Here is a 26,944-nt window from a genome sequence, read left to right as displayed (position 1 = left end):
AGCAGCCACAGCAGAGAGGGGACAGGGCAGGTGTCCCCCGGGGTCCCTTGGAAGTCCCCAGCCAGAAGAACTGGGGCACAGGCGGCTCCTGCTCCCACCGCACCAGAGTCACCGGCACATGGCTGGGCCGGGTGGCGTCTGCTGTGATGGCTGTGAGAGGGGACGACGTACTGGACGTCACGGATCCCGCGGGGGAAAGGCCGGGCTCCCCGCTGCGATGAGCCCTCGGCAGAGGCGCGATGCCGGTGCGGACGGGGCTATGGCCGAGGCCGGGCACGGGGGATGTTGGGCTCACCAGGTGATGGGCCAAGAGGGGTTTAAATCTGTTTTGGGGCATAAATGAGGCTTTTGATGGCCGGGGCCTGCGTGCCACAGTCATGAGACCCCGTTCACAGGCCGAGCTCAGTCATGGGATCCAGGAAACTGAATTAAAGCGTCTTAAGGAGCTTTTTTCCGAGCTCTGCTCTAGTTTTTCACGTGCTTGTCATATGAACAAAGACGGTATAAAAGGGCAGAGGGGAAGGATCCCATCTGTGGTTGGGCTGGGGAGAGGGGTGGGTGCCAGAGGAGGGATGCCAGGGTGAGGGGCTCTGCATGGCGCTGGCTAAGATGGAGGGAAGGGGACAGGAAAGGACAAGGAGAGGAGAGGATGCGCTGGCAGCAGCCCCTGGCTCTGCCCTGCCAGGTGAGTGAGGCAGCGACCTGGGGCTGGTGGGGGACAGCTGGGGACAGGGATGGCGGCAGGTCTGGGGGAGCAGAGCCTGCGTGTCTCCGCTCCTCGAGCAGCACCGTGAGCATCCCGGCGTGCCCGTGGCTGCGCCCGCACACCGGCCGGCACTTCGCTGGTGAGAGACGGCGAGCGTGGCCCTGCATCGCAGGGGGAGGAGGGCGTGGGGGTTGCAGCGGGGCCACCCGCCACCCTGTGCTGCCGGCTGCGGGGGGACAGGGATGGCAGGTGCCCGGTGGTCCCCGAGGTCCCCCTGTGCTGGGTTGGGTCCCCAGAAGGTTGCCCGGGCCCGGCCTCTGCGGGTGGGCAACCGCGGGGCGGACGCACCCAGCTCTGCGCTGGGCACACGCGTGTGCGCACGGCCACACACGTGCACGCACGCGTGTGCACTCGCGGACGCGTGCGCCTGCAGACGCGCGTTCACACTCGCACAGAGGCGCGTGAGCGCGCAGCGATGTGCACCCGCGCACGCCTGCGTGGGCTCGCACACGCACTCACACCCACACGTGCCCCCAGGCAGCCGTGCACGCACACACGCAGACGTGTGGATGTGCACACGCACCCGCACACCCCCCACGCTGCCCCTTCGGTGCCCCACTCCTCCCCCCTCGGGTTTGCACACGCAAAGCCACACGTTCACCTTCAACCCCCCTGCGACGTGGCCCCGCTCGCGCCCTGCACGCCCGCCACGTCCCAAACTGGCCCCCGGGGTGGGAGAAGCAGCGCTGGGGCCAGAGGGTCGCGATGGGGAGATCCATGGGCTGCAGCTGAGGCGCGGGCTGGGGATCCCCCAGCTCCCCCGGGCTCCTGCCCCCTTCCCCCTGGCTCATGTCTCTCCTCCGTCTGCAGGAACGCTCGGCCGGAGGAGTGCGGGGCTGCAGCCCCCTGCCCCCTGTGAGCTTCCCTTTGTCATCCTATGCCTGAGCGATGCCTGGAGGCTGGGACGGTGAAGGGAGGCCCACGGGCTGCTACAGCCCTGCGGCGAGGATGCCTGGACAGCACATGCAGGACTGGGGCCAGGGCCTGAGGCCTGGGGAGGCTGGGAGCATCTTTGTGGGGGGGCTGGAGCATCCCCCTGGGGGGGCAGGAGCACCCTGAGGGGCTGGAAGTACTCTTAGGGGGCTGGAGCATCCCCCTGGGGGGCTGGGAGCACCCTTGGGGAGCCGGAGCATCCTCCCCAGGCTGGTGGATCCCCAGTGGGTTGGGGCTGGGCAGTGTGGGCAGCAGGGGCTGGGCCCTTGCCCCGGGACGTGGATGGGGCTGTGGGGTGTCATGGAGCACCCTCGGCCACGGGGGGTGGGGGGCGAGTGGGATGCTACAGCGGGGCTGGGGAGGACTCTCCCATGGGGGACGTGGACCGTGGTGGGATACACGTGGGGCAGTACCAGGAGGGGGTACCAGGAGCACCGGGATGGGTGACCCCCCTGCGCACCGAACAGCCGACCCCTGCGAAGAGACGACCCTGCGTGAGGACGTTTTAGCAGCTCTGGGGAAGCCCCTGTTCTCCCACCGCCCACTTCTTCCTCCAGCTTCGCAAACTCCTGGCTGGTGCCTCGTGCCGGGACAACGGGAATGTTCCCTCGTGGGTGCAGAGAAAATCTGTAACCCCCATCATGGGGAGCGGAGACACGACCCGGGAGGTGCTTTTTTATGGTGATGCAAAACAACCAGCAGGAAGGAGAGATCTGCAAAGCGAGAGGCTCCCACCACCCGAGCATCTCTGGCTGGTTCCTTTTCCCCCAAAAAACTTTGCACAATTCACCCATCTGTGAGTTTATCACAGGGTGGGGATCGGGCACGGACCGACTCCCCGCAGGAGCTGCTTTGCTGGTGGGTAGGGGTAAGGTTTTGGGGACACCCCCTCCATTCCCCCAGTCACCCCCGAGCCTCAAACACCCCAGGGCTGGATCCAGCCTCCTGCCCTGGGGAGCAAACCAAGAGCATCCCCCACGGCAGATCTGAAGCCACGATTTTGGGTCGCATCCTCCGTTCAGTCCCTGCTGTGTCGGGGAAGCCCAGCCCAGCATCGAGGTCTCCCGGGCACAGGGAGCAGGTCCCCACTGTCACCCAGAAGCAGTAACTGGCTGCGGTGGGGACGGGTTCAGCCCAGATGCGGTGGCATCCTTCTGCCTGGCTCTTCCTGGCGAGGAGAGGGGCAAAAGCGCGGAGGGACGGGCGCCAGCTCAGCCCTCGCACCCAAGGGCGTCCCAGAGTCCCACGTGGGGACTCGAGGGGCTGTGACAACCCTGCCACATGCCCAAAACCTGTCCCGAGGTTGTTCCCTTCCTTAACTTAAATTGGGGCATTTGGCCGTTGGGTGTGAGCCGTGCTGGGAGGCAGAGGGAGCATCGGCCGCGTGTCCGGCTGGAGAAATCCCCTCGTTTCTCTGCAAAGGGGGCAGGAGCTTTTTATTTGGAGGGGGGAGTGAGGCTGGTCTTGGCGATCTGGGAGGCTGCGGTGTGGAGTTCAGGTCCTTGGCAGGGTTGGATCCACCAGGACGGGTGAATTTAGGGGTCCCTGTTCTCAGAGGGGCTGCCTCGGTGTGCGCAGGGACCCTCGGGACTTTTTCCAGTGCTGCTAACTGGGAGCTGAGTGGGTATCCCAGCTAACCGAGCTGCCCCTTCCCACGTGGGGAAGCCAAAGCGTAGCCAAGATCAGCCTGAATCAATTTGGAGCAGTTTTTCCATGTGGGGTCCTCCAGGTCTGAACAGAAAGGAACGGTTTATTTTATATTATTTTATTTTATTTTGCCAGCTTGTGAGTTAAGCTTGGGGTGAGAATTCTAAGGAGGGGAAATGACACTATTCAGCACGTGTCTGAGCGCGTGGTCTTTCTACCGAGTCCTCTCTATTACAGCTGAAGTTATATAAAATAGATTTATCTATATCATAAAAATGCCTTTTTTTTGGAAAGAATAGGTTGCTTTCCTGGCACTCGTGGGAGGCAGGGAGCCGGCTGGCAGGAGCGTGGGTGGGGATGCTCAGCACCAGCCCACCCTGGGTACCTTGTAAAGCACCTTGTGCCGGTGGCCCACGTCCGCCGGAGGGAAAGCTGTCGATCTCCTGGTGTTTCCTGCTTTTTAAAAGCTTTTTATCAACTATTCACGTTTCCTGGGCCTGGCAGCTGCTCGCCCCCAAGCCTCGGCAGCGCTGGGGCATCGGTCTGCTCGCTCCCCGCTGCACGTCGGCCAGGCACGGTGGTGGGTTCCTCTCCCGACGTCCTCAGCTCCTGGGCTCGCTCTGCTGGGACGCACTGGGGAGCGACGGGTAGGGAGGAGGCAGCAGCACTGCCTTGTTGCGGCGCCGTATTTGAAAATAAAGTGTTTTTTCTTTTAAGACTACCATGAAACACGACTTTTGTAATCTTGCCCTGGGCCTTCCTTGGGGCCAAGGACGACTCCTCCTCGTGCACCTTTCTCTGCATCGTCTGGCTGGCTCTTTCCCCAGCGCTTTCCACCCTGGCTCCCATCTCTCCTTTCACAAGCAATGAGGCTTTTCTGGATCATCTCTTCTTCCTGGGCTGGGGCTTCTGGCTCCACTGGACAGGATTTCTCCTCGAAGGGCTTGGTTGCTCGCTGTCATCCCAAACCGGCTTCATCTGCTGAAGGTGGAGCCTCCCTCCTCGGAAAACTCAAGGTGGGGGCAGCTCTGGGCGATTCCCAGGAGCTGCGGATGCCCCACGCCTGCTCGAACCCCCCAGGGCCACCTCCGAGCCCCTGCTCTGGCGCCGACTTGGCACAAATTGCTGTTACCCTGTGCCTCAGCTTCCCCTCTGGTAAATATGGGTGGGGGAAGGAGAGGAGGGCTGAGTCTTCACGGTGGGGGGCAGCACGCAGCGAGTTCGCCCCTCTGCGTGCCCTCAGGCCCCTCCACCAAAACCTGGCGAGTGTTCTGCTGCTTTCTGGAAGCCAAGGGCATGCTGGGGGCACTGGGCCGTGATGGGGGTGCTGGACCGTGCTGGTGGCGCTGGGAGCCGTGGGCCATGCTGGGGGCGGTGGGCTGTGCTGGGGGCACTGGGCCGTGCTGGGGGCACTGGGCCATGCTGGGAGCTGTGGGCCATGCTGGGGGTGGTGGGCCATGCTGGGGGTGGTGGGCCATGCTGGGAGCTGTGGGCCACGCTGGGGGTACTGTGCCATGCTGGGAGCCGTGGGCCATGCTGGGGGTACTGTGCCATGCTGGGAGCCGTGGGCCATGTTGGGGGTACTTGGCCATGCTGGGAGCTGTGGGCTGTGCTGGGAGCTGTGGGCCATGGTGGGGGCAGTGGGCTGCGCTGGGGGCACTGTGCCATGCTGGGAGCCGTGGGCCATGCTGGGGGTGGTGGGCCATACTGGGAGCGGTGGGCTACGTTGGGGGCACCGGGTCATGCTGGGAGCTGTGGGCCATGCTGAGGGTGCTGGGAGCTGTGGGCCATGCTGGGGGCACTGGGCCATACTGGGGGCCGTAGGCGGCGGCACAAGCAGCCCAGGGCCATCCCTCCGGCCGCAGCAGGAGGGATCCGGCGCTGTTCAGTGTTCGGGTGGAGCAGAGCGGGCCCCGCCCGTGGGAGGCTGCAGGGCCGGGGCCTGCCCCCTCCTTCCCCCGCTGCTCCCTCTCGCTCTGCGGCCGTTTTTGCGGGGAGCGGGTCCCGCAGCGTGCCCCAAACCAGCTGAACGAACAATAATCTCGACGGCATCTCCTACAAACCGGCCACACACCACTTACGGCGCCGGGAGGCTGACGGGTGCCTGAGCTCCAGCCTCCGGCGTCTGTCCCCCTGCGGCCGCGGGCGGCCCGGGACCCTCCCACACTCCTTCCCGAGGGAAGAGGCTCCGCCCCGGTGCCCCCCCCCCCGCCCTGCAGCCGAAACCCCGCAGGCCCCGGCCCCCTGGGGGAGGTGGCTGCGAGGGGCGGAGGAGCGGGGCGGCGGCCGGCGGGGCGGGTGGGGCTCAGCGCCGGCGCCTCCCCCCCCCCGGCCGCCATTTTCCTCACGCTCCCGCCGTTTCCCCTCTGGCTCGGCGCCGGCCCCGCCCCGCGCTCCGCTCAGGCGCGCCGCGGGCAGCCGTGTGCGGGCAGCGGCGTCGCCGGGGTCCTCGCCGCCGGGCCTGCCGGTTCCAAGATGGCGGCGGGGCCGACGCCGGCGGTGTGAGGCGGGAGCGCGTCGCCGCCGCCCGAGCCTCCTCTTCCCCTCCCCGGCACCCCGCGCCCCGGCCCCGCTTCCCCGCCCCGCAGCCGGCGGGATGCTGAGATCCACCGGCTATTTCCGCGGCATCGACTGCCCTTTCCTCAACGCCGGGGGGCCGGGGCCGGGCGGGGGCCCGCCCTGCCGCCGGCCCTACTGCCACTTCCGGCACCCCCCGGTGGCGGCGGCGGCGGCGGTGCGGTGCGGAGCCTCCGGCGGCCCCGGCGCGGGGGTCGCGCTCGGCCACGGCGCAGGTACGGCCCCGGCCCGGCCCGCCGGGTCGCGGTACCTCCTTCCCCCCTTCCCCCGCCTCTCCCCTGTTCCCGGCCCCGCGGCCCCCTGCCGCCCCCCACCCTGGCCCTGCCCCTCAGCAGCAGGGAGGCCTCCCCCTGCCAAGGCTAGGCCCGTGCCCTTCCTCCTCCTCACGCCTGCCCACTCCTCAGGGCCTGAAGCCGCCTCCGCTAAATCCCTCCTGCTCCCGGGGCTCAGGTATTTCCCCCTCAAGCCCCTCTCGAGTGGGGTGTCCCCACGGGGGTCTGTCAGCGTCATCCAGGCGGGGCAGGTGGGTCCCCTTCGCCCCTGAGCTCTTGTGTCTGCTTGTGCTCAGTCCTACCCGGGCTTTGGGCCCTCGGTTGTCACCTCTTGCTGCCTCCGAAGGAGGGTCTAAAGGGCCTTTTCTGACCCGTCAGGTGAGGGATGGGTGTCGTCTCCTGTTCGTCGTCGATGAGATCCCACACTTGCCCTGTGACACAGGGGTGGTGGGGAGCAGCTTTCCAAAATGTCTGATGGCCTGGGGACAGCCCGTCTCTCCTCACCAGGACGGAGGCTGCAGAAGGGCAGCTCTGTTCTGATCCCAGCTCTGTTCTGATCCCAGCTCTGTTCTGATCCCAGCTCTGTTCTGATCCCAGCTCTGTTCTGATCCCAGCTCTGTTCTGATCCCAGCTCTGTTCTGATCCCAGCTCTGTTCTGATCCCAGCTCTGTTCTGATCCCAGCTCTGTTCTGATCCCAGCTCTGTTCTGATCCCAGCTCTGTTCTGATCCCAGCTCTGTTCTGATCCCAGCTCTGTTCTGATCCCAGCTCTGTTCTGATCCCAGCTCTGTTCTGATCCCAGCTCTGTTCTGATCCCAGCTCTGTTCTGATCCCAGCTCTGTTCTGATCCCAGCTCTGTTCTGATCCCAGCTCTGTTCTGATCCCAGCTCTGTTCTGATCCCAGCTCTGTTCTGATCCCAGCTCTGTTCTGATCCCAGCTCTGTTCTGATCCCAGCTCTGTTCTGATCCCAGCTCTGTTCTGATCCCTTTCTTTGTCCCTCCAGGCACCCTGGCTCACGTGGCAGTGAGGTGTCAGGGCAGCCTTTCAAACCTCTGCTCAAAATTGCTGTGCCGTCACAACCCTTGAGGAGGTGCATGGGTTTTGGGAGCTGGAGGTGATGTGTTCTCTCATCCAGTGCTGCGGGGCAGGTCCTGCTGGTGGGGTGTCATGGGGGGCTGTGCTGAGCCGAGCCCCTTCCTGATGAGGGACTTGCGTGTGGTGTGGAGTGCTGCCGGGTTTCTCAAATGAAGTTTGGCTACAAAAAAGCTAGGGAGCTATTGTTCCCTTCTGTTCTTCCAGCAACTCTTGTCGTTTTACTGACATTATTTGCTGATCTGCTTATTTTATTTGGAGAGAGGAGCCTTTATTCTTTTCCCTAGAATGCTGCTTGCTTTCTTTTTGATAAAGCTTTGTTATTTCAGTTAGGTGTACTTGCTAGTGTGTGTGGTCTCTAACTTCCTGAAGCAGAAGTTGTCAAAATAAAGGACAACTTGTGTTTTTTCTGAGCTTACTTAACTTTGGGTTATTCACAAGTTTGGAAGATGGTTAATTCTTTGTGTCTCCTGGTTACCAGGTCAACTTACCACAACTGTGGCTTCGTTTAAAGGAAGCATACTCGGGACTGTCACTGGCAGACAGATGCTGTATTAGAAAGACAAAAGTTTCTGCCTCTCTCAGTGTTCTTTTGGATTTGAAAAGCTCCCTAGAACCCTTTAGGGTGGTCCTCTAGATGCTTGACATAATTAGCTTTTAGTGTACTATTCCTGTTTGTCTTTAAATATCTGTAGAGTGTCAGTTTTGGGACTAGATTTGCTCATTTTGGTCTGCCACGTTAAACAGGTGTTGCTGTGCTAAATAAAAACTGGCAGTGGTTTTGATTTTTGAAATGGGGAAGTGAAGGTTGGTGTTTAGTAAAATCTGCTGCACCTGGAAAGTGTGTGCAGCTTCTAATACTGGCTGAAAAGTGTTACTGTAAGAGTTGAGCGTGAATGACAAGAAAGAAATAATGCTAATGTCTTGTTAGGCCTGGCTTGGGTGTGTTAGTGACCCAGGAGAAAAAGCGTGTGCGTTGGGGAGTGAGAGCGGTTCAGTTACTGTATGGTGGCTCTTAGAGAAGCTCTGGCTTTTGAAAAACAAAAGCTCCAACGTGGGTCTGGTTTTCCTAGGTGAAGTGTCTGCCACTTGTGAAAGAAGCAGGATCACGAGGTTTAACTTCCAGCCCGCTGCTTCCCGCTGCCGGCTCAGCCCGTGCTCCTGCCCTCTTTCCCAAACTCTTGGCAGTTAAGACCTGTCGGGGCAGTTGCAACCAGGGATCTGTAAAAAAATTCTGCCTCAGCTTAGGGTTGGACTCCAGCCGTTTTTTCTATGTTGATTTCGGTTGAGAAATGGAAAGTGAGCGATGAACCTGCTGCAAAATGCCGTCTTTTAGAAAGGGCTTCAGCGGGGTTGTGTGAGGTGCCTGATTTCTGTCGGGGCAGAACACGCTTTTGCGGTGATTTTGTAAGCAGTGCTATGGCTGAGCTTCACCTGCAGGGTTCAGGTTGAAGTGCACCTGTCTTTCCCTCTGTCTGAAGCTCGGCTAGCCTGGGAGGATGTATTTAAGGCTTACACTAGAGGGTGTAGTCGTTTAGCTAGCAATCAGGCAACCATCTTCTTGAAAGCAGGTTCTCGCTCCAACCCAAGTCGCTCCCTGTCAGTGAAGCTGCCTGTCTTGTTTCAAAGTAGCCTTCTAACAGTGCGCTGGGGCATCTTTGACCTATTTAATCACATCACTCGATAAATAAGCTTTAAAAGCGTAAGTTTTTTGGCCAAAGCAGGTGGGTACCTACACCGAGAGCTCCAGTGCAGATCTGCGTTTTCTGGGCGAGCGCCTAGAAAAAAGGATAACATCTAAAGAATCAGCCTGCTAAACATATTGATTCAAGGTTGAGGTTGACTTTGATGTTTTTGGATCACCATAGGGCTGGCAGTAACCCCAAAACTCTTGCTGGATCTTCTGTAGCCTTGAAAGCAGCTTTTGAAAACTGAGGAGCGGAGCTGGCCTTGCCCCGTCGTGGTGTGGGAGGAGGCTATGGACACGTGCCAGATGGAGCGGAGAGGAGGTGAAAAAGAGACGGGAGTGGTGCATAGCACTGCTCGCCTGCTTTTTGCCCCCCTCACTGTTCCAAACTTCCTGACGAGGGTAGTGTTCAGATGCTTCTAATAGATGATCCTTCTTTTTCATCCAGTGATCTTACGGTCCCAACCACTGGGAGACAGTGGTGGAGAGGCCTCCGTGCCCGTTAGGGGATCAACAGCAGGAGGAGGACTGAGGTTTCCCCCGTCCGCTGCTGTTGCATGTGCAGGTGTTCCCTCTTCCCCTCTGAAAGCAGCTCCGTAAATACAAACTTGTGGGGTGAGGAGGGAGCTGGTGTGATGTGTCTGTTCCGTAGGGCCTGTTTGAACAGAGCTCTGAAACGTGGGATACTTCATGTGGGAAGTGTATTCCGGTGTCTTTATGACAAGTATTTGCCTGCGTGGTAAAAGAGCGTGGCTACCTGGAGGCTTGTGGAAATTCCGGGCTGGCTGAAAGCTGAGGACGGTGCTGGCTGGTAGCAGGCACCGATGTGGTATTTCCACGACGGCGTTGGTGGGCTGAGAAATGGGACCTGAAGGCTGGGAACCTGGAGACTGCAAATTTGACTCCTGACTTGACTGAAGTGCTTTTTCCATCTACAAAATGACTGAAAACCCACCTGCTTCAGAGCAGGATGAAAAGCTTATTGAATGCGTGTGAAGTGCCTTGAAAGCGTGCTGTGTGAGGAGGAGGGAAGAACTGCCTTCAGTCCTAAAAGCGTCTTTTCAAGAGCTGTAGAGGAGAAAAATAGGTCTCTCTTTAAAGTCTAGGTCCTGAGTATGCTGAAAGGCATGAAAGAGGTGTAACACACCTCTTCATAAATATCTTAAGGAAAACAGCTCTTTGGTTTGCTGGGTGTGATAGTAGCTGTCAGGAGAGGCTTAAGAGGTGGATGTTTTCTGAACCCAGAGCAGAAAGCTGCATCCAGGTCTGAGTTCCTCTTTGTCTGCTCTGATCCTGGGGTTAGTGTGCGAAGGGAAGAGCAGGGCTGTCAGCACCCTGCCTTGAAGCACTTTGTTCTAGAGCGGGGCGCCCCGACAGTCGCTTGGCAGTTTTTGGGTGCGCTCCGAAGTTCGGGCAGCGGTTTCCTGGCTGTGAGGCTTTTCCGTTTGGACGGGCAGGGCTTTGGAGATTAGATCGAGCCAGCGTCTTTGAAAGGTGACTGGGTGGGTTCGTGTGGTCCCATCCAGCGACTAAGTTTCTCACCTCTGTGTGATTTACGCTGCCCAGCCCGCAGTAAGCTGCTGGGATAGCGTTTGGCTCCTGTTTGCTCAGGTCGGGTGCAGAGAAATCCTTGGGCTTATCTTCCCAGCTTTAACTCTGCTGATCCTGTCGCTGAGGCAGGAAGGCACTTCACCTCTCCCTCCTCGAAAGCCTTCAGCCGAAAAGCAACCACGTGGGGTGGCTGTGTATAAAACACTGCAAAATGATAACTTATATTGCAGGGCAGGGTCACACCATGTGGAGAAAGGATGAAAAAAAGGTCTTTACAGACGTGTTTTCCTTCCTGCAGTTGAAGTTGCGCAAGATCAGCTTCGTGTAGGAAAGAACTTTTATTACTGTGTTTGCTACAGGGACATTGAATGAGCAGAAATGGGAACTTCTGAACTGCCCTTGGTATTTCTTCGCTGAGAGAGGAAATCAGGTGGTTCGGTGTCGGGTGCTCTAGTCCATGAACTGTGTGGGGGACATTGCTAGGACTGCCTTTTTTTTTTCCCCAACATTTGTGTTTAGGACAGTAATTACCAAAATGTTGCCTGTGGATGGTTTTTTTAAACTGAGTTTTGAAATGAAGAATAGAAAACCCACTTGGTGGTAAGGTCAGGACGTGTCTTTTCATGTAAATCAGGGTCGTGGCTTTCCAGCGGTTAGGGATTTCTTGTCATTTAACTAAATTGTCAGTTATGGCAGGTTTCCTGTGGGTGGGCAGGTGCAGCTGCTTTATGTGTCAGGATTTCAGTGTGGGCAGGCCGGGCACCTCTGATTTTTGGTATTTCTGCAAATGGGAGTGTCGCTGTGGGGAGACTCAGCTCTGAGCTTCCACGTGGCTCTTCCTCGCTCCAGTCACGGACGTGTGAAAAGCAGGAGGTGGGAGCAAATCTCCTCCATCAAGCCAGGAGGATTTTGAAGACTAAGGGTGCAGTCAGGGTGTTGAAGGCATTAGAGCTGTGCCAGCGCTTGCAAGCTCCCTGGGCTCCTCTCCTCCTGCCACAGGAGCCCTTTGTCTGCTCTTACTGGATTTCTCTCTCCAGTGTGGAGTGTCTTACCTGACATTTAAACACTTCCTCTGATTTTTATTTTCCCCTCCCTCTAGTCAGACACCCCAGTGCTGCGTTAGCGCTGGAGAAGCAGAAAGCACCATTCCCTAGTCCAGAGTTTTCCCAAACCATTTTCCCCAGGTTGCCCTGGGCTGGGCGAGGCGGGTCGGAGGCGCCGGGGTGGCGTGTTGGCTCACGTAATACCGGAGAGGCCGCGGGCAGGCACGCACCGACAGGCAGGGCCAGGTCGTCTCCCTGCCCTGCAGCCTCCTTCCCCGCTGGGGCTGAGCGTGGGCTGCGGGGCTGGAGGAGTGGGGTGGTGTTGGGCTCCGTGCTCTTTGGGGCGGGGGGTCCTGCGGGACGAGGGGATCGCTTGGCACGAGGCTGGGGATCGCTGTTTGGGGAACGGCTGTGCTTTGCAACTTGGGTTGCTCAAATCAAGTCAAAAGCGATGCGTACCGTCAGGGAGTGGGGAAAGCACGGTGTTAAAAAAATCCCCCAAGATGATAGGAAAGAAGAAAACGGTCAAAAAGCCCCTGCAAACAACTCGAGTAAAACCCAATCTGACTTGGGAGTAAATGAGGGTGAAGGCGGGACTTTGGGTTGGTAAGTCCTGCCCTAATTATCTTTGCAGCCCAGAAAGTGCTGGGTCAGCACATGGTCAGCGGGATTGTGCCATAAGCCTTTGCCGGAGTGTCTTAGCAGTACCAAGCAGATATTAAAAGCCTCAAGTACAGCATGAACAAATATCTGCAATATTTATTAACCGCGGGGAGCTCAGGTAATTCTTTGAAGTTTTTGACTTGCTGTGGAGTGAACTTGTATTTTTGTGTGGGTTGCAGTACGTGAAGAAGCAACTGCGAGAGAAGTGCCTCCTCCAGAGAGGCTTTCACGTGTCAGCCATTCATTTAACGTGAAACTTTGGTCCTCAGGGTTGCCTCTGAAATGTATGGACTATGCAAAAAAAACCTCAGCTCTGCTTTGGAGGGTTTAGTTGCACCAGGATTTTCATTTCCCTGTGAGATCTTTTATTAAAGAGAGGATCTGTGCTCGGAATCGGGGAGTGTGTTGGGTCAGCTGGTGAAAAGTGTCTGCGGAGCTGCAGGTGTCTGAGTCGTAAAGGAGCTGCAAAGTATTAATTCCAGCTTTTGAGTTAACTAAAGCCGGACAGGTTTTAAAACCAGTTTAAGTTTGGGTTTTAGCCCTTGGTAAGTCACAGCTGAAGTTTTTAAATGTAATATAGCTTGAATGGTGCTTTTCTGTAGTTTTAACTTTTTCAAAGTGTCCAGTTGTGACTGTATTGAAATACTGTTGTGGGGTTTTTTTTTTTCTTAAATGGAAATTTTTCACCCAAAATAGTTAAAGAAAGAAGGCAGGTGTTGAGAAGATAACTTATCTTGAGCAAGCCAGAGAAAGGCTGGAAAATTAAGGGACGGTGCGTGAGGAGGAGTGTTACTGCTTGTGACCGTGCTGGTCAAAGCAAGTTTTCAAGGCAGAGTTGAGTAAAGAGAGTAGAAGACACCAGAATGCTTGAAGTATTTCTTTTTTTTTCTTCTGCTTCTTTGAGAAGAAGACTCGCTCTACTAAGGAGATTTTGGAGTAGATCCGTAGTTTTACCTTGTGCTTATGCAGGAGATGTGGAAAAAATGTTTTCTGATCTGTCTTTTTCTTGGAAACAGAAAAAATAAGTCTCTGTTAATTTTTTTTTTTCCCAAACAGAATTTCAACTTTTCTTGTATATTGAGGAATAACTTTAAAGCTATAATGAGAGAGGGAATGGAAAGATCTCCAAAGAATCCAAACATTGAATATCCAGATTAATGTATCATCGATTTTAAAACGGTGAGACACCTTCTAGCCTGCGTGATGACAGGCTGTGGGGCCGGGGTAGCAGCCTGGGGAGCAATCGTGCTATTTTGGGTGCTAGCCTTTGCTTTCTGCCCCCGTCCTGGCCAAGGCAGCAGTTATGTTTCTCACATTCTTTCCTAGGTTATGGGAGAAATGTACCAATGGTGTGATTTCCTCTTAGGAAAACATGACATTTATCACAGATCTCCACACGCCTCTGATGCTCTTTGCCTACCACTGTTGTCCCGCCCGCTCTGGTGCTAAAACTGTAAATCACTGTGGCGATAGAGGAATGTAAATGATGGCTTTTGCGTGGGCCAGACCCTCTTGTCCTGGCTTTTGCATCCTTGGGTTTAACTAGTGTTGCTGTGTGAAGCAGTGGCGGTCCCAGCTGTCCTCCAGGACTATCTGTGAGGCTATCAAGAGGGTGAAGCTACCAGATTTAGTAGACTTGAGCACCTTTTAGATGCCTCTTCTGCTGTGCCGGAGGCAAAACGGCACAAAGTTGTGATTTCTTGGATAAACTGAGGGGTGCGTTGCTTCCCTGGCTGTTGCTGTGTGAGCTGCTGTGCGGGGTGTGCCCTGACATCCTCCCGTCAAAGTGAGTTTCCTACCCGAGTGGGTCATTCCCTGATAGCTCAGGAGTGGCACGACCCACGTTGGAGCTGCTCCCTTGCAGGTTGAACCCACTCGGGCAGGTCCGTGTCTCCTCTCTGGCCACAGCATGGCAGCGGCCTCGGGCGGCAGAGCTGAGGAAACGGCTTGGGGCTTGTACGGGGATGATGCCTGGCTGCTCCCGTCCCTCGGGGTGATCCAGCCCTCCCTGTGCTGGTTGTGACACCCACCGGTGAACCCCCTGGTCCACCAGTTCAGCCCACTGAGACTGTCCTCGGGTGGCACCGAGCGCTTACGGGAGCTGACAACATCTGGTGAAACCGTACCCGGACCTTAAGCAGGCTTTGTCCCAGCAGGTTTAAAAATACCGCGGTGCCATGGGTGACTGTTCAAATCTTTTTTTCAGCCTTGCTAATATAAGACTTTCTTTTCTCGTATTTGCTTCCTTTTTTCCACTAAAGAAATGACCGTGTTGGTTCACGATGTCCTTTGGTGCTGAGGCATCAAATGGAGTAACAAATGCCGGGAGCGGGATGCACTGGGAGAGGCCAGCTTGGACTGGACTGGCTGTAATACCTCTCAAACCTTGCTTCCCCGATGTTCTTAGACCAGCACAAGGTTATCTATGCTTTTAATACTTAATTTTAGTGATTAAATTTACTATTTAAAGAGAAAGAAGGAGCAAAAAAGATCATTAGGACAGGGTTTATGTTTAAAGTTGAAGAAACATTTCTCTTGGCTCCTCTTACCTGCCCTCCTAACCCATTTAGTCTGGATAATTATTTGAAAAGTACTATTTTAAATCTTAGTGTTAATTATTTCCAAGCGGTTGGATGTTATTGTTAAATTAATTGTTGGAAATTTGCTTTGGGTACTCGCAAGCGAGGTCTGCGCCAAAACCTGCCAGTTCTTTTGCACTGTTTAACTCTGAAGAGTAGCAAAACTCAGCCTGCTGGTAAAGCCTTTTTGAAACATTTTGTTCTTGAGAAACCACTGTCTCTTCTGTGAAGCATTAGATGAAAAGCTTAAAATAATTTTCCGATGGTGATAATTTTTCTGTAATCACAAAGGTGGTGCCTTTGCGAAGTACTGGCTCTGCAAACACAGGCAAGCTGTTGAGCTAACAAAGCTGTTCTGAGGACGTTAAAATAAAAATGCCTTTTTTTTTTCTTTTTTTTTTTCTTCTTTTCTCCGAAGAGGTCTCCCAACAGCTTTCACCATCCCCATCTCCTGATGAATGCACCTTTTGTTGTCAGCTCCAGGTGACCCAGGAAAATGGGTGGCTTCAGCAGCAGTGGGATTTGAAAACATTCGCTGTCTTTTGGCCTGTGCTGGCCCCTCTGCAGCTTGGCCAGCAAACCAACCCCTTCCGTCTGAGATCCTAATGGCCGTAGATTTGAAAGTTTCTAATTTTTGGCTCCCTTCTGTTCAGCAGCAGCTCCTGCTGCTGAGCACCTCTGTTATACCTGGAAGGAAGGCAGTTGTCATCTGTGTCCCACACGCGTGCAAGAACTTGACTCCTCTCCCAAAACCCGCAGGTTTACAACAACCAGTACCCGTCATACGTTCGGCCGCTTCTGTATTTAAAGCATCTGAAGTATGAGTTGTGGTAGGGTGCTTGGAAAAAAAAAAAAGACCTCTTTTTCTCCAGAATGATTCACTGTAAAGTAAGTTTTAACATCAAACAGGTGACCTCGTACTGCCATTATTCGCTTAATGTCAGCCTTTGTTTACTGCCGTCGCCTGTTGCACAAGCCAGAAGGACCAGTGTACAGCAAGGAGTCGTTAGCTTATAGAAGCTCTCTAATAAAAGAGCTCCACCTCAGAACTGAGGCCTCATTTCCCAGAACCAACATGACTGAAACCAGGAAAAAACCAATCAACCTTGTTTTTTTGGAAGTGTCTTGTTTTACGCTTCTGTACGCTCTGTGCTGAACTGGTGGATTGAAGAGCAGTTCAGTTTGGTGTATTCTAAAGTAGTTTGAGGTTAAATTGTTCGCTGAGGTCCTATGTAAATTATTAATAACTTGTTTGGTGTAGTCTTGGTGTTCACTTCACCTTTTTGTGTCTCAGAAGGAGTATTTCGTGTGTCTGAGGTACATTAATGTATTAAAATAGTTTGTATTTTAAAGAGTGTCCTGATAGTGGTTCAGTTCACAATCCTATAAGGAGTTGTCATCTCAAGTCTCATTATCTCATGATTCTCAAAGGACAGGGTAGACTCTCAATTTTACATCCATCCAAAAAGAGTTACTTCATTATGTGGTGCCTCTCACGTACTCGTTTAGCTTCGGGAGAAATACTGCAGACATCTCGTATATCAGAACGGCGAAACCGGTGTGGCTCATCTTGTAGTAACCTTTCTTTGCACCGTGAGCATTCATGTTAGTGTCTGAAACGGAGAGGAATAGATGTGAAAGCTGAGGAAGGCTTCTTTGAATCTTGGAGCCCGTGGGTGTAGCTGGGTGCCTGCCTGCGTGGCCCTGGGCTCAGTCGCCCAGAGATCCTTCCCTCTCCTGGGCATATAATTACGCATCTGAAAAAGTGGCCAGATTTCAGGTAGCCTATGTAATTTCTCGGACTTTGGGGACTTGTGTGTATGTGGCTGTCCATATATATATATGTGTGTGTGTATATATCTATATATGTAAAAATAAAATCCCCTTCTGCTTGTGTTTCTGCTACATTATCTGCAAATGCATCCTGGCCAAAGGTGACAGTCCTGATTAGTATCGTGGAGGCCACTGACACAAGTGTCTTTCATGGGAAAGGGTAGCCTTTGATCAGCAGCGCTTGGGTGATCCATCAGGCCTCCTACACACCCACAAAAGAGCTCTTTCGCGACAACATCTCAAAGCCTGCTGGCATTCTCAGAGATTATGATGTATTTTTACATCGGGTCCTTCCATTGAAGGAAAACGTGGAAATTAGTTTTGTACTGTAGGTGAACAGACACCAGGTTTGTGCTTAGGTTGTCTTCTACTTTATCCTGATATATTTAAAGTAGTTTTGCTTTTCTGTGTGGACAAGGTGTCTTTTGTGTAGTTTGGGGTTGGTTTTGTTTTGGTGTGCAGCATTTTTGGGGTTTTTTTGTGTTTTTGGTTTGTTTTTTTTTTTGACAAGTCTTTCGATCCAGACCCTGTGTTCTTGCCTCTGTCTGTTTACAGGCCACCTAAATCTTATCTCTGCACAAATTACCGGGTTTTCAATGCTTGTGCTGAATTTTAGGTCTCCATCTTGAGTAATAGCTGACTCCTCCTGACTTCACTGCACTGGTGGTCTTTGCCACTGTGAGGTCCATGTTTCACAAAGCGGTGAGAAGTGAGGTGGTGGGTATGGAGGGCGCTCTGTTCTTTATCAGCTGTTAGGCTAATTTTTATACCTAATTGTTCTGATAATCATTTATGTGTGCTACCCTTGATGCTGCTGCTCTTTGCACGTAGGTTTGCTCCTGGTTTTTTTCCTTGCTACCTGCATTTTTTTCATGGTCCTTTTTATTCTAACTAGACTCTGGATATCAGTCTGCCTGGTGTACGCCATCCGCTGAAATGCTTTGGTTTGCCACCTTCTCCCTCCCTCTCTCCTCCAGGGTGCAGGCTGTGCTGGGTGTTGTGATGGGGAAGAGCAGGCGCTTGTTTTGGAAATGCTCTTTGTGTCTTGGTTGTAAAGCACTTTGCACTGGGTGGAGGGGGAGCTAGTTATAGAAATATATCCCCTTGTTCCTTTTTCCCCACATTTCTGGTCCTGAGCACAGCTCAGACTGTCCTTTGGAAGATGGTGACATCATACTGTGATGCCCAGAGTCCCTGCTCAATCAGGAGCTAATTGGTTTGGAAAAAAACTTTGCAAACCCAAGGGGGTAAAAGGTATTTTATGAAACTGCTGCCTTTATTTTAACCCAGTCTCTGTTATTCTGCTTCCTTGGAGGCTAGTTCTGGCAACTGCTAGACAGGTTCTTTTCTTATTACCGGAGGGAGCTGTGCATTCATGGATCCTCTCAGAACAGGAGAAAAAATCCAAGAAAAAACTCAATCTTGTGAGAATGGTAGAAACAGCTCCTGTACTGTAAACACTGTTTGTTTCTGTTACAAGAAATTCTCTCGTCCCTCATAGACCTGAGAGGTTGGTTGGTTTTTTTTCTATCTTTTATCTCTCTGCTTATTGTTTTGTTCTTCTGTTGGAGAGCCAGTTTTACTATTATCCTTCTAGCAAAGAACAAAAAGTTCCTCTGGAATAGCAGTGTCCAGAGACACTAAGATTAAAAACTGCTCAAAGTCAAACAGCAGCCAATTACTTACCCGTAGCTTCTGTTGGGTTGCTAAATGCAGTCATCTTTCTTGCTGGGTTCCTCCATTACTCGTCTGATTTTTCAAGGTGAAGTTATTTTCCTGCCTGTTCTTTGGCAAGCAGCGTGCCTGTCACCCCGCACGTGTGTGAACGATGGCCTTTTCCCTTCCTTCTCACCATGGGTTGGAAAGGTAGGCGGGAGAGTTTGGGGTGCCCTGGCAGAAAGTAGGGAGCGTTTGTGCTTGTGACAGCTGCTGCTGCGTTCTTTTCAAGGTGGATGTTACAAGGTGAGCTTTAACAGGCTCTCCAGTTGTAAATTGTCCCTTGGAGAGGTCGCTTTGGCATTTCCATACAATTCCATAGGGTGGACTGTCACTCGGCAAAAGCTCTCCTGGAGAACTGTGGTTGGAAGAGCCGCACAGCGCAGCTGAAATGTATCTGTTTGTAGCTCTAGAAAGGCCTGTGTAGCCCAGGCCACCAAAGGGACCTGTCTGAAAAGACAGATGTCAGAAAAGAGAAATATTCTGAGTGTTTGATGTTCCTGTCTTGGTGGTTGTTCTGTGTGGTTGAGCTGTGTTGCCTTTGTACCTGTAGTTTTTTCTTACTAGCAGCACTCAGTTTGTCAGTCCACAAAAGGCTGGTTTTCCTGCAGCTGCCGTGAGAAATACTTTGAGGAATATTGGGGGCTTTCAGTGAGCTTTAAGCACTGGCATCGATAAGTGAGAACCTAATCCACAGTTTTCATACTGGAATCCTCTTTCCTCCCTCGGTTGCTTCATTGAATTAAGCAGATAATTCTGCACATGCTCAGTTCCTCTTGGTCCTAATACAGTGATTATTCTTTGGTGCCCTGAAGAATATTTAATTTATAGAGCTTTTCCATGAGTAATAAAAGCACTTTGTTAATAGATCTTTTGTCCTTAAGACCCAGGGGTGGTTTGTAAAACCCAGTCTAGCCGCACACCTGCTGCTGGCCAGAGAACGTCACTGGTGGCTTTCGGTATCAAACGTTTGTTCTGTGGTGACGAGAGCGTGGCTTTTGGTGGTGTCTTTCAGTACTGGGTTTCGATAAGAGCAGACCTTAAAAAGGCCTTTTAAAAAACGTTACTCCAAAGAAAATTTTACCTAAACTGCTGGCAGTAAATGATTGTTTCCTCTCTTTTACAGACCGAGGGTATGATCCCTACAATCCAGAGCTTCCAAGGCCCTCGCTGGAGGCGGAGGATGGCGCTCTGGGTGACATTACAGATGTGACACCCGGTATTCTGGAGCTGGAGCTGGTCAACAAGGCCATTGAGGCAGTCAAAAACGAAGTTGAGAGAGAGCAGAAAAAGTACGAGGAGCTGCTAGAAACGACAAAAGAGTTCAGTGCTTCAGAGGCCTCCGCGCTCATTTCAAATACACCCGCGTCAGCTGCTGGGGCACAAAGTGATTCCTTTGCCTCCTTGGAGTATAATCCAGGTAGCTACAACTTTAACAGTAACTCGGACTACAACCCTACTCCTCTCGCTGCTGCGGGCCGGTCGAGTAAATACACTTTGGATAGTTCCCGATCTAAAGGCAGCTCACTGGAATATGTTCCCAAGGCTGTAGTACAGAATAAAAAATACAGTAGCACTGTCACTAACAACAAATATGTGATTGATGACTCTAAGCCTTCTACTGATTTGGAATATGACCCGCTTTCAAATTACTCAGCCAGGCTTTTGAGCAAAGGCACAACAAAGGGGTCTAAAAGGGGTCGGGTGCCTAGTTACGAGGAATCTTACTCTCCTTCGCGAAAGAAGCTCTGTGAAGTACCTGATGATTATGAAGTGTGTGCCAGGTTCTCTTCCTCTGAAGATGAGGCCGATGCCGAATATAAGCCAACTTCTGTTAGTTCACAATCAAAAGCTGGTTCTGAAAGCGAGTCCAACGATGGGTTGTCCAACAGAGAGCGGAGCACCAAACTGGATGACTTTGCTTCCCAGGATAGCAAAGAAGCGGCGGCGCAGTCTGGCATGCAGGATCTTCCAAGTTCACAGAAAAATCTTGCCAAAAACTTATCAGACAAAAATGTAAAAGCAGCAAAGTCGTGTTCTGGTAAGAATGACCAGGAAACTGAAAATAAAAACAAAGACTCAAAAGACAAAACAAAAAGGAAGAAATCAGATGTTAGTAAAACAGCTGGCCTCAGTGAGGCTGGTAAGAAGGAGAAAAGTAAAAATACAGAAAAAGACAAAGTGGTCAAGAAAGAAGAAAAATTAAAAACCAAGAACGAAGAGAAAAACTGCAAAGATAAAAGTGTCAAAGTGAAAACCGATGGGAATTTAAAGAAACCTGAAAAACAAAAGTCAGAAAAAGTGGATGGGCTTAAGAAAGAAAAATCCAAGTCCGCCAGCAGTAGTTCAGGGAAAAGCAAGAGCGAGGGCGTCATCAGAGGCTCTAGCACGGAGAAACTCGGGAGCAGCAAGAAAGACTCCAAGCTGAAAACAGCCGACGTGAAAAATGGTAAGGAAACCTCTGGTCATAAAAACAAAGAGAAAGGGACCAAGAGTCCAGCACTAGAGCGAAAGAAAGAAAAGGCCGGTTCTACAGAAAAAGGAGATCCAAAGAAGGGTCGGAAGCAGCGGAGTTTGAGTCATGTCGACCTGTTTGGTGATGAGAGTGGAGATGACGATGGCAAAGACCGGCCTTTGCCATCCACGTTACTTGACGTGAGCTCGGACTCGGATGGTGCTGACCGTGGTTCAGACTCTGAGAGTGAAAATGAAGGGACAAAGAAAGTGAAGCGCTCTAAATTGTCAAAGTCGTCGTCGTCTTCCTCGACATCTGATGACATTGATTATTCCATCCTTGAGAAAGACTTGGACTTTGAGTCGGATCCAATGGAAGAGTGTCTCAGGATTTTTAATGAATCTACAGATGTGAAAACTGAAGACAAGGGAAGGCTGGGGAAACAGGTAATGCTGGTTTGGGTTGGCTGGTTCTCTCACCTCTAAATGTGAAAGGATTCTGGTTTAGTTTAGTGGTGGTAGCTGAAGAGGGCTATGGAGGGAGACTCCGTATGTTGGAAGAATCTCATCCTTGTCACGACTGAGTGCTTTGAAGAGTTTACACCTGAATTTACCTGCTGGATGGAAAGCTCCTGTGAAATGTAAGGATTCAGTTACCTTTTGGGTGGCAGGCCTTTCGCTTCAGGGTTATTAGTTACTTCTGTGTCCATCTGGCCAAAGAGCCACGGTGGCCTGGATGGCTGGAGAAAGGGCTTCAGAGGTTGTGGCGTGGGTGCTAATCCAGGTTTGCTAATCTGGGCAGCAGCTTCTTGATGCAGGAGAGTTTAAGGAACATAGTGGCAGGTAGAGCCAGGACGGTGTGTTGGTGCAAGTAAGTCGATGTAGTTGGTGCTGGATGCTTTGGACACTCCCCAAATTACTGTTTACTGTTTTCAATGCATACTGCAGATATTTTTTGAGGATCTCTGGATACCTTATAGGTGGTGCAAATAAGAAATGGAAGGTAAAATTCCTTCGAAAGGTAGAAGGGGTTTCAGAATACGGAGGCAAAAAGACAGTGTTTACATAAAAAGGCTTCTGCCAGTGACTGTGAGGTGGTCCCCCGAGGATGCAAGACCCTTTTTTTCGAAGACTAAAACAGAACAGAGCGAGTGTAAAGGGCTAGAAAGCAGCTGCTGGCAGTGATCCTCTAACAGCACCTGAGGCAGGGAAGTAGAAGACAGAACTCAGCCTTCATTTTCTGACATCTGCTTTCGACTGGGCAGCAAGAGCAACCCTCGATCCCAGGGGCGGTTGCCTGTGCATGGGCAGGAGGGTTTGACTTGCTGTCACTCCCAGCACGCCCGGGTTTTCTGGTTGGGATGATTTTGCTTGTGTCCAGAGCAGGTGTTGAGGGAATTGGGTTGGAAAGAGCTTTAAAAAAGAAAAGGGCGACGAATTTGGCGATGTTGAGAAAACTGTGTGCTGGGGGAGAGGGGGTACCAAAGGATGGGTGCGTCTGTCCAAGGATTTGCTGAGCGGCTTCAGCTGCAGCTGTCCTGCATCCAAAAGATAATGGAGGTACTGGGATGCCATCAGGGCTTCCAGTGTGGTCCAGTTTAGACCCCCTCAAACACAGCAAGGCTCCCTTTGGATGATTGATCTGAAGGAGGGGCAGGGCGAGTGCAGCAGGAGCCATGCCACTGCGTGGCGGAAAGGCCGTTTCTCCCGGTATGATTGATTGTTGACTTTTATTCTAAAACCAGCATCGGACATTGGTGCTGGTTTTCAGGCTTTTGTTCGTTGGGTGGGTGAAGTGGCCGTGAACAAAATTCTTCCATTCATGACCACGTGTATGTGGAGGACAAAGTGAACCGGGATCTGCAGCGTGGGGAGGAGAGCTCATCTTTTGAAAAGAGCAGCCGGACTATTAAAGCTTTTTGCTGAACTCTCTGTTGCAATAATGTCCCTGATCTGTTCAGAGAGAAGTCTGTGTTGCTGACAAGTAAAGACCTTTTTTACACTCATAGGAAATGCCTTGGTAGGAGAACATATATAAAGCAGTCCAGTGTAACGATTTTCTTCTGAACTATTAAGCATTACTTGATTTTGCTTGTTTAAAATTCAGCTGTTCTTTCTCCAGTGTTTAGTATAATTCCCAGCTAGGAGGGAGCACTTCATTTTTGGCTTTGTTTCTCCAAATTGCCCAGTTTAAGTGAAAATGGTTGAAGGGCACACAATCTATAGTGGGAAATAGTAATCCATTTAGAGCTTTCCAAATACGGGGTGATTCAAAATGGGCTGAATTCAGAAAGTGCTGAACCAGGGGCTGCCACTCACTGCAAACAGTTAATTCTGGTATGGAGTGGCAATGTTCAGCTGTCAGCAGCCACGTGTGTTTCCTTTGCACGTGCTTTACCTTATATCCCTGCACTGAAATTTAACTTCCCCCTGTTTCGGAAGGGGAGGAACAAGCATGGCAGCGGAGGGGTCCTTCTTTGAGAGCTGGGTGTTCGTAAGTAGGTACCTGCTTCCCTGCAGCGTTCCTGATGGGCGGGATTGGTCACGGGGAAATTTTTGTTTATGGAATAATTTTGTAGATAGAACCTGTGTCATCTGGTCTCAGTAACGTGCTAGTGTGGAGGGAAGGTACGTGTGGGCAGCGCGGTTCTTTTCCACCGGGAAGGATCACTTTGTGAGAGAGTTTATTAGGGATGTAACTGAATTAACAGACTTACGGAGTTCCTAGAGAGTGAAGTGATTCAGTGTGAAGTGCTCATCCAGGATGCTCTTGTGGTGATGAACACAGGCTCAGCCTAAGTGGAGTCTGAGCTCGTCCCCAAATCCAGCCTTCAGCTCTGTTGCTGGATTTCTAAGAGATTGTCAAGCTCGTCTCTGCTCAGAGCTTTGCCAGGGGTTGTGTTGGAAAACTGAAAGCAGGATTGACTGGAGAGCAGCTAGTTTTGAAAAATAAACTTGTGAAGCGTGTTTTGTATAAATGAACAGCAGAGTCAAATTCAAAGAAGATTTTAAAGTGGTTTCCCCTGCCTCAGGAGCCAGCCTGAGATGTTAGCCCAGAGGAGGCTTTAGCTGAAGAGATGCTGTTACTCCCTCCTGGGTTTCTGGCCGCACAAGTGTGTGACCTGGGGATTTGTCACCGCGGTCTTTCTGCAGATATAGCTGTGGAGAAAACTGCAGAGAAACGTTTACCTAAATGCGGAGTGGAGGCACTGTGGTTGGGTGTCAAGCAGGTTTTCGGGACCTGCTCTGGCAGCGTGTTATACAGGGGCAGAAATGAGTCAGCTCCCAAGTTGTTAAAAAAAACCAACCCCCAAACCCCCTGGATTTTAAGAATGCTGTGGAAGGTGAGGTGTGTGAGTGGCTGGCAGGAGAAGAGTGTTCAAATCTCTCGTGGTAGGTAGGGGCTGTCCTGAATCATGCCAGTGCTGCCTAGTGCGCAGCTCGTGGAGCGACTGCTTGGGTGGGAACGGTGATGCTGCTGTTCTTTGGCTTTGCTGGTGGCTCTTGGGTTCAAAAGAAGGTTTGGTTCAGTAGTTCAGCAGCTGACCACGGGTTGTTCTCACCTACCACCTGCAAGGGCTTTCTGTTAATCCAAAAGGAGGCTTTTCAGATCTTCTTACTGAGAGGTGTCTTCAAATCTGTTCAATTCTGGAAGCTTGTTCTTTTGTTTTCCAGCTATCCAAAGAGGAAGGAAATGAAAAGACAGAAGATAATTTAACTACCTTGTTTCCTGGCCAGAAAAGAAGGATCTCTCATCTTGTCAAACAAGGAAATGTAAGTGCAGCTTTTGGAAGCAAAAGTTTAGATTGTTTAAAGCGAGGATTTTCTGTCCGTTATGACACTGGAAAATGACGCAGTCCCGGGTTCAGGCAGTAGCGTGCGAGTTGTTTGTGCTGGAATCCGTCTCCGTCAGATTTCTTTCCTCCCCTTCCTGATTTCTGAAAAACGTGGTTAGGCATCTGTTACAATGTCAGCAAAACTCTAATAAACTTTCATAAAACCGAGGGTGAGCTGTGGAGGAGTAAATGGATTCTGCACCTTGTAACTCATAGGGACAGATTGAGATGTTCGTTTTTCTACAGTATAGCTTTGTTCAGTCACTGAGATAAAAATGAGCCAGACACAAGGTCAGTCTGTGTTTGATAGTACTTCTCTTTGTCTTGTGGACCTAAAAGATAGCTGTAGGAATTTTGGCAGATGTATAAAACCGTTACCTTATATCTGTTCTGAATCAGCCAAGGTGTCAACAGTATCTTGTTTGGTACTCGTCTTTCACAATTGTGAAAATACTTTAAATACAGAAGAGAAGAATGAAAAAAAAAAAGGCAAGGAAGACACTGATTTTTCTTCTTTCTTCCTCACTGGGATTTTAATTCATGTTTTCTCTGAGGATTTAATGTGTTTCCCTCCAGGTGCTGAGCACAGATTAGTCAGTTTTATGTTCCAGCAGGATAAGAGTGGAGACTTACACACTGATTTGAGCTGGGTAGTCCAAATTAATTGTTCTTCCTTTCCTCTCTGCCTAGAAAAGGTTTCTTTGCTTTTAATAATGTGAAGCCCTGAGGTCAATACAACGTGTTTTATTTAACCACATGTCTTCAGCCAGTTCGTGTGTTTTGATAAGGGCCCTTTCTTCCGAAGTGAAGAGATAAGAGACTGAAGCAAATGGGTTGGAAATTCATTAACTCAAATATTTATTGTAAATAGGTGCCTTTTAGACATGTACGAATCTTTAAATACATTTTCTTAATGTGACAGCTGATCCCAAAATGCTTTCCAAAGATGTGAGCCCCAGCACAGCCATTGCATGGGCAAACAGAGCCGATCTGGTGTGCTCAGCAGCAACTGCCGTGAGCACGCACTGGGACGTGCGTTCGCCGGGGTCTCTCGGCTCGGTGCTGCTGCCAGGTCTGGTCAGGAGGTGCCCTACGGTCTGAACTGCTGCTTTTAGGCACAGGGTTGAGGCTCGTGCTTTGCCCTATCCCCTCAAGTTGAATATTTGCTCCATTTCGCTTGTGACTTATAGCTCAAGGACTGAGCAAGCAGAAGGGGAGGGAGCTGAGTACCAGTTTAGTTGCTGGGGGAAATGGTGGGCCGAAGGAATTGAAGGTGAGGCAGAAGATGAGTGTCCTGTCCTGCTCAGAGGTCTGTAATTATCATTTAATGGCTGACTGCCCTCAGTTTGGTATCCAGAAGCTGGTGTCAGCATCAGAGACCAGGAATGCAGGAGGTGCCAGCTTGCCCCCAATTTGCGGTCTCAAACGCCACGTTACACGTGGGCTGTGCGAGCGCAGCCTTCTCTGAAGAAATTTCAGGAGGGAAGGCCTGTGTCTCAGACTTCAAAGGTTATTAAGTAGTGTGGAGAAGTTTGTACTACTGCTGCTTCTCTTGTACTTCTGCTGCTAGAAAACTTCTCTCTTTGCTGACATAATTCCTGGCACCTTTCCTGCAGCCTAAATTTGGACATCAAAGAAACTGCAAGTGTAACTTGTTTGTGCTAGTAACGGCTGAAGCAAGAAATGCTGCCAGAAGTAGGTGGGGCAGAACCTGTTTAAAATTCAGAGCTCAGTTAGGTAATGCTCTAAGCCCATAAATACATATATGTGAGACTTTTAGGTAGTTAAAGGAACTAGAGACCTGAAACAACGCTGCTGAGAGGTGGGGAGCTGCTGTAATGCAAGGGTAGATGGCACTGGTTCTTCAGGATGGGGAAGACGGAGAAGAAGAGAGCTGTACATCTCAGCATCGTGTGGCAGAGGGGAATGGAGAATAGTTGGTGGCTTTTTCATTGCGATATAAACTCAAGAAGCAGTGGGCAGCGCAGGGCCAGGTGTGTTTTCTAGTGCAAGACTGTTAAGCCAAGAGTATTGGCAAAGTCCAGAAGTGGGTTAGGCACAGTGGTGGGGAACATCATGCCATTAAAAAAGCAGTTCAAATACCACCTACCAATTTAGGAACGTGCCAGAATGCTAGGAGGCCCTGCCAGAGGGCGAATCATGAATGTCGTGTTTTTGGGTGGGTGACTAAATATTTTGTTCTGGTTGGGATCTTCCTCTTCAAGACCCTGTGTTTGCTAACAGAGGGGGAGGAAAAGAGACCTTTCTTGGGTGGATGGAAGCCAGAGGGTGGGG

The 26,944-nt window shown here is 51.6% G+C and overlaps 1 protein-coding gene across 1 annotated transcript in view; it reads left to right on the top strand.

The window, feature by feature from the left end:
* Positions 1-5,942: 5,942 nt before the first annotated feature.
* REXO1 (RNA exonuclease 1 homolog) overlaps positions 5,943-26,944 on the top strand; it is a 38,231-nt gene continuing 17,229 nt past the window's right edge. The window contains exons 1-3 of the mRNA XM_086477526.1: positions 5,943-6,138; positions 19,486-21,260; positions 24,489-24,587. Of these exons, the coding sequence (XP_086333652.1) occupies positions 5,943-6,138; positions 19,486-21,260; positions 24,489-24,587 (2,070 nt within the window). The remainder of the gene's footprint in view (positions 6,139-19,485; positions 21,261-24,488; positions 24,588-26,944) is intronic.

This window comes from Leptosomus discolor, chromosome 24, assembly GCF_034619465.1.
Source record: "Leptosomus discolor isolate bLepDis1 chromosome 24, bLepDis1.hap2, whole genome shotgun sequence".
NCBI classification, from domain to species: Eukaryota; Metazoa; Chordata; class Aves; order Leptosomiformes; family Leptosomidae; genus Leptosomus; species Leptosomus discolor.
Note: the sequence above shows the minus strand (reverse complement) of the source record. Positions and strands in the feature narration are given on the sequence as shown.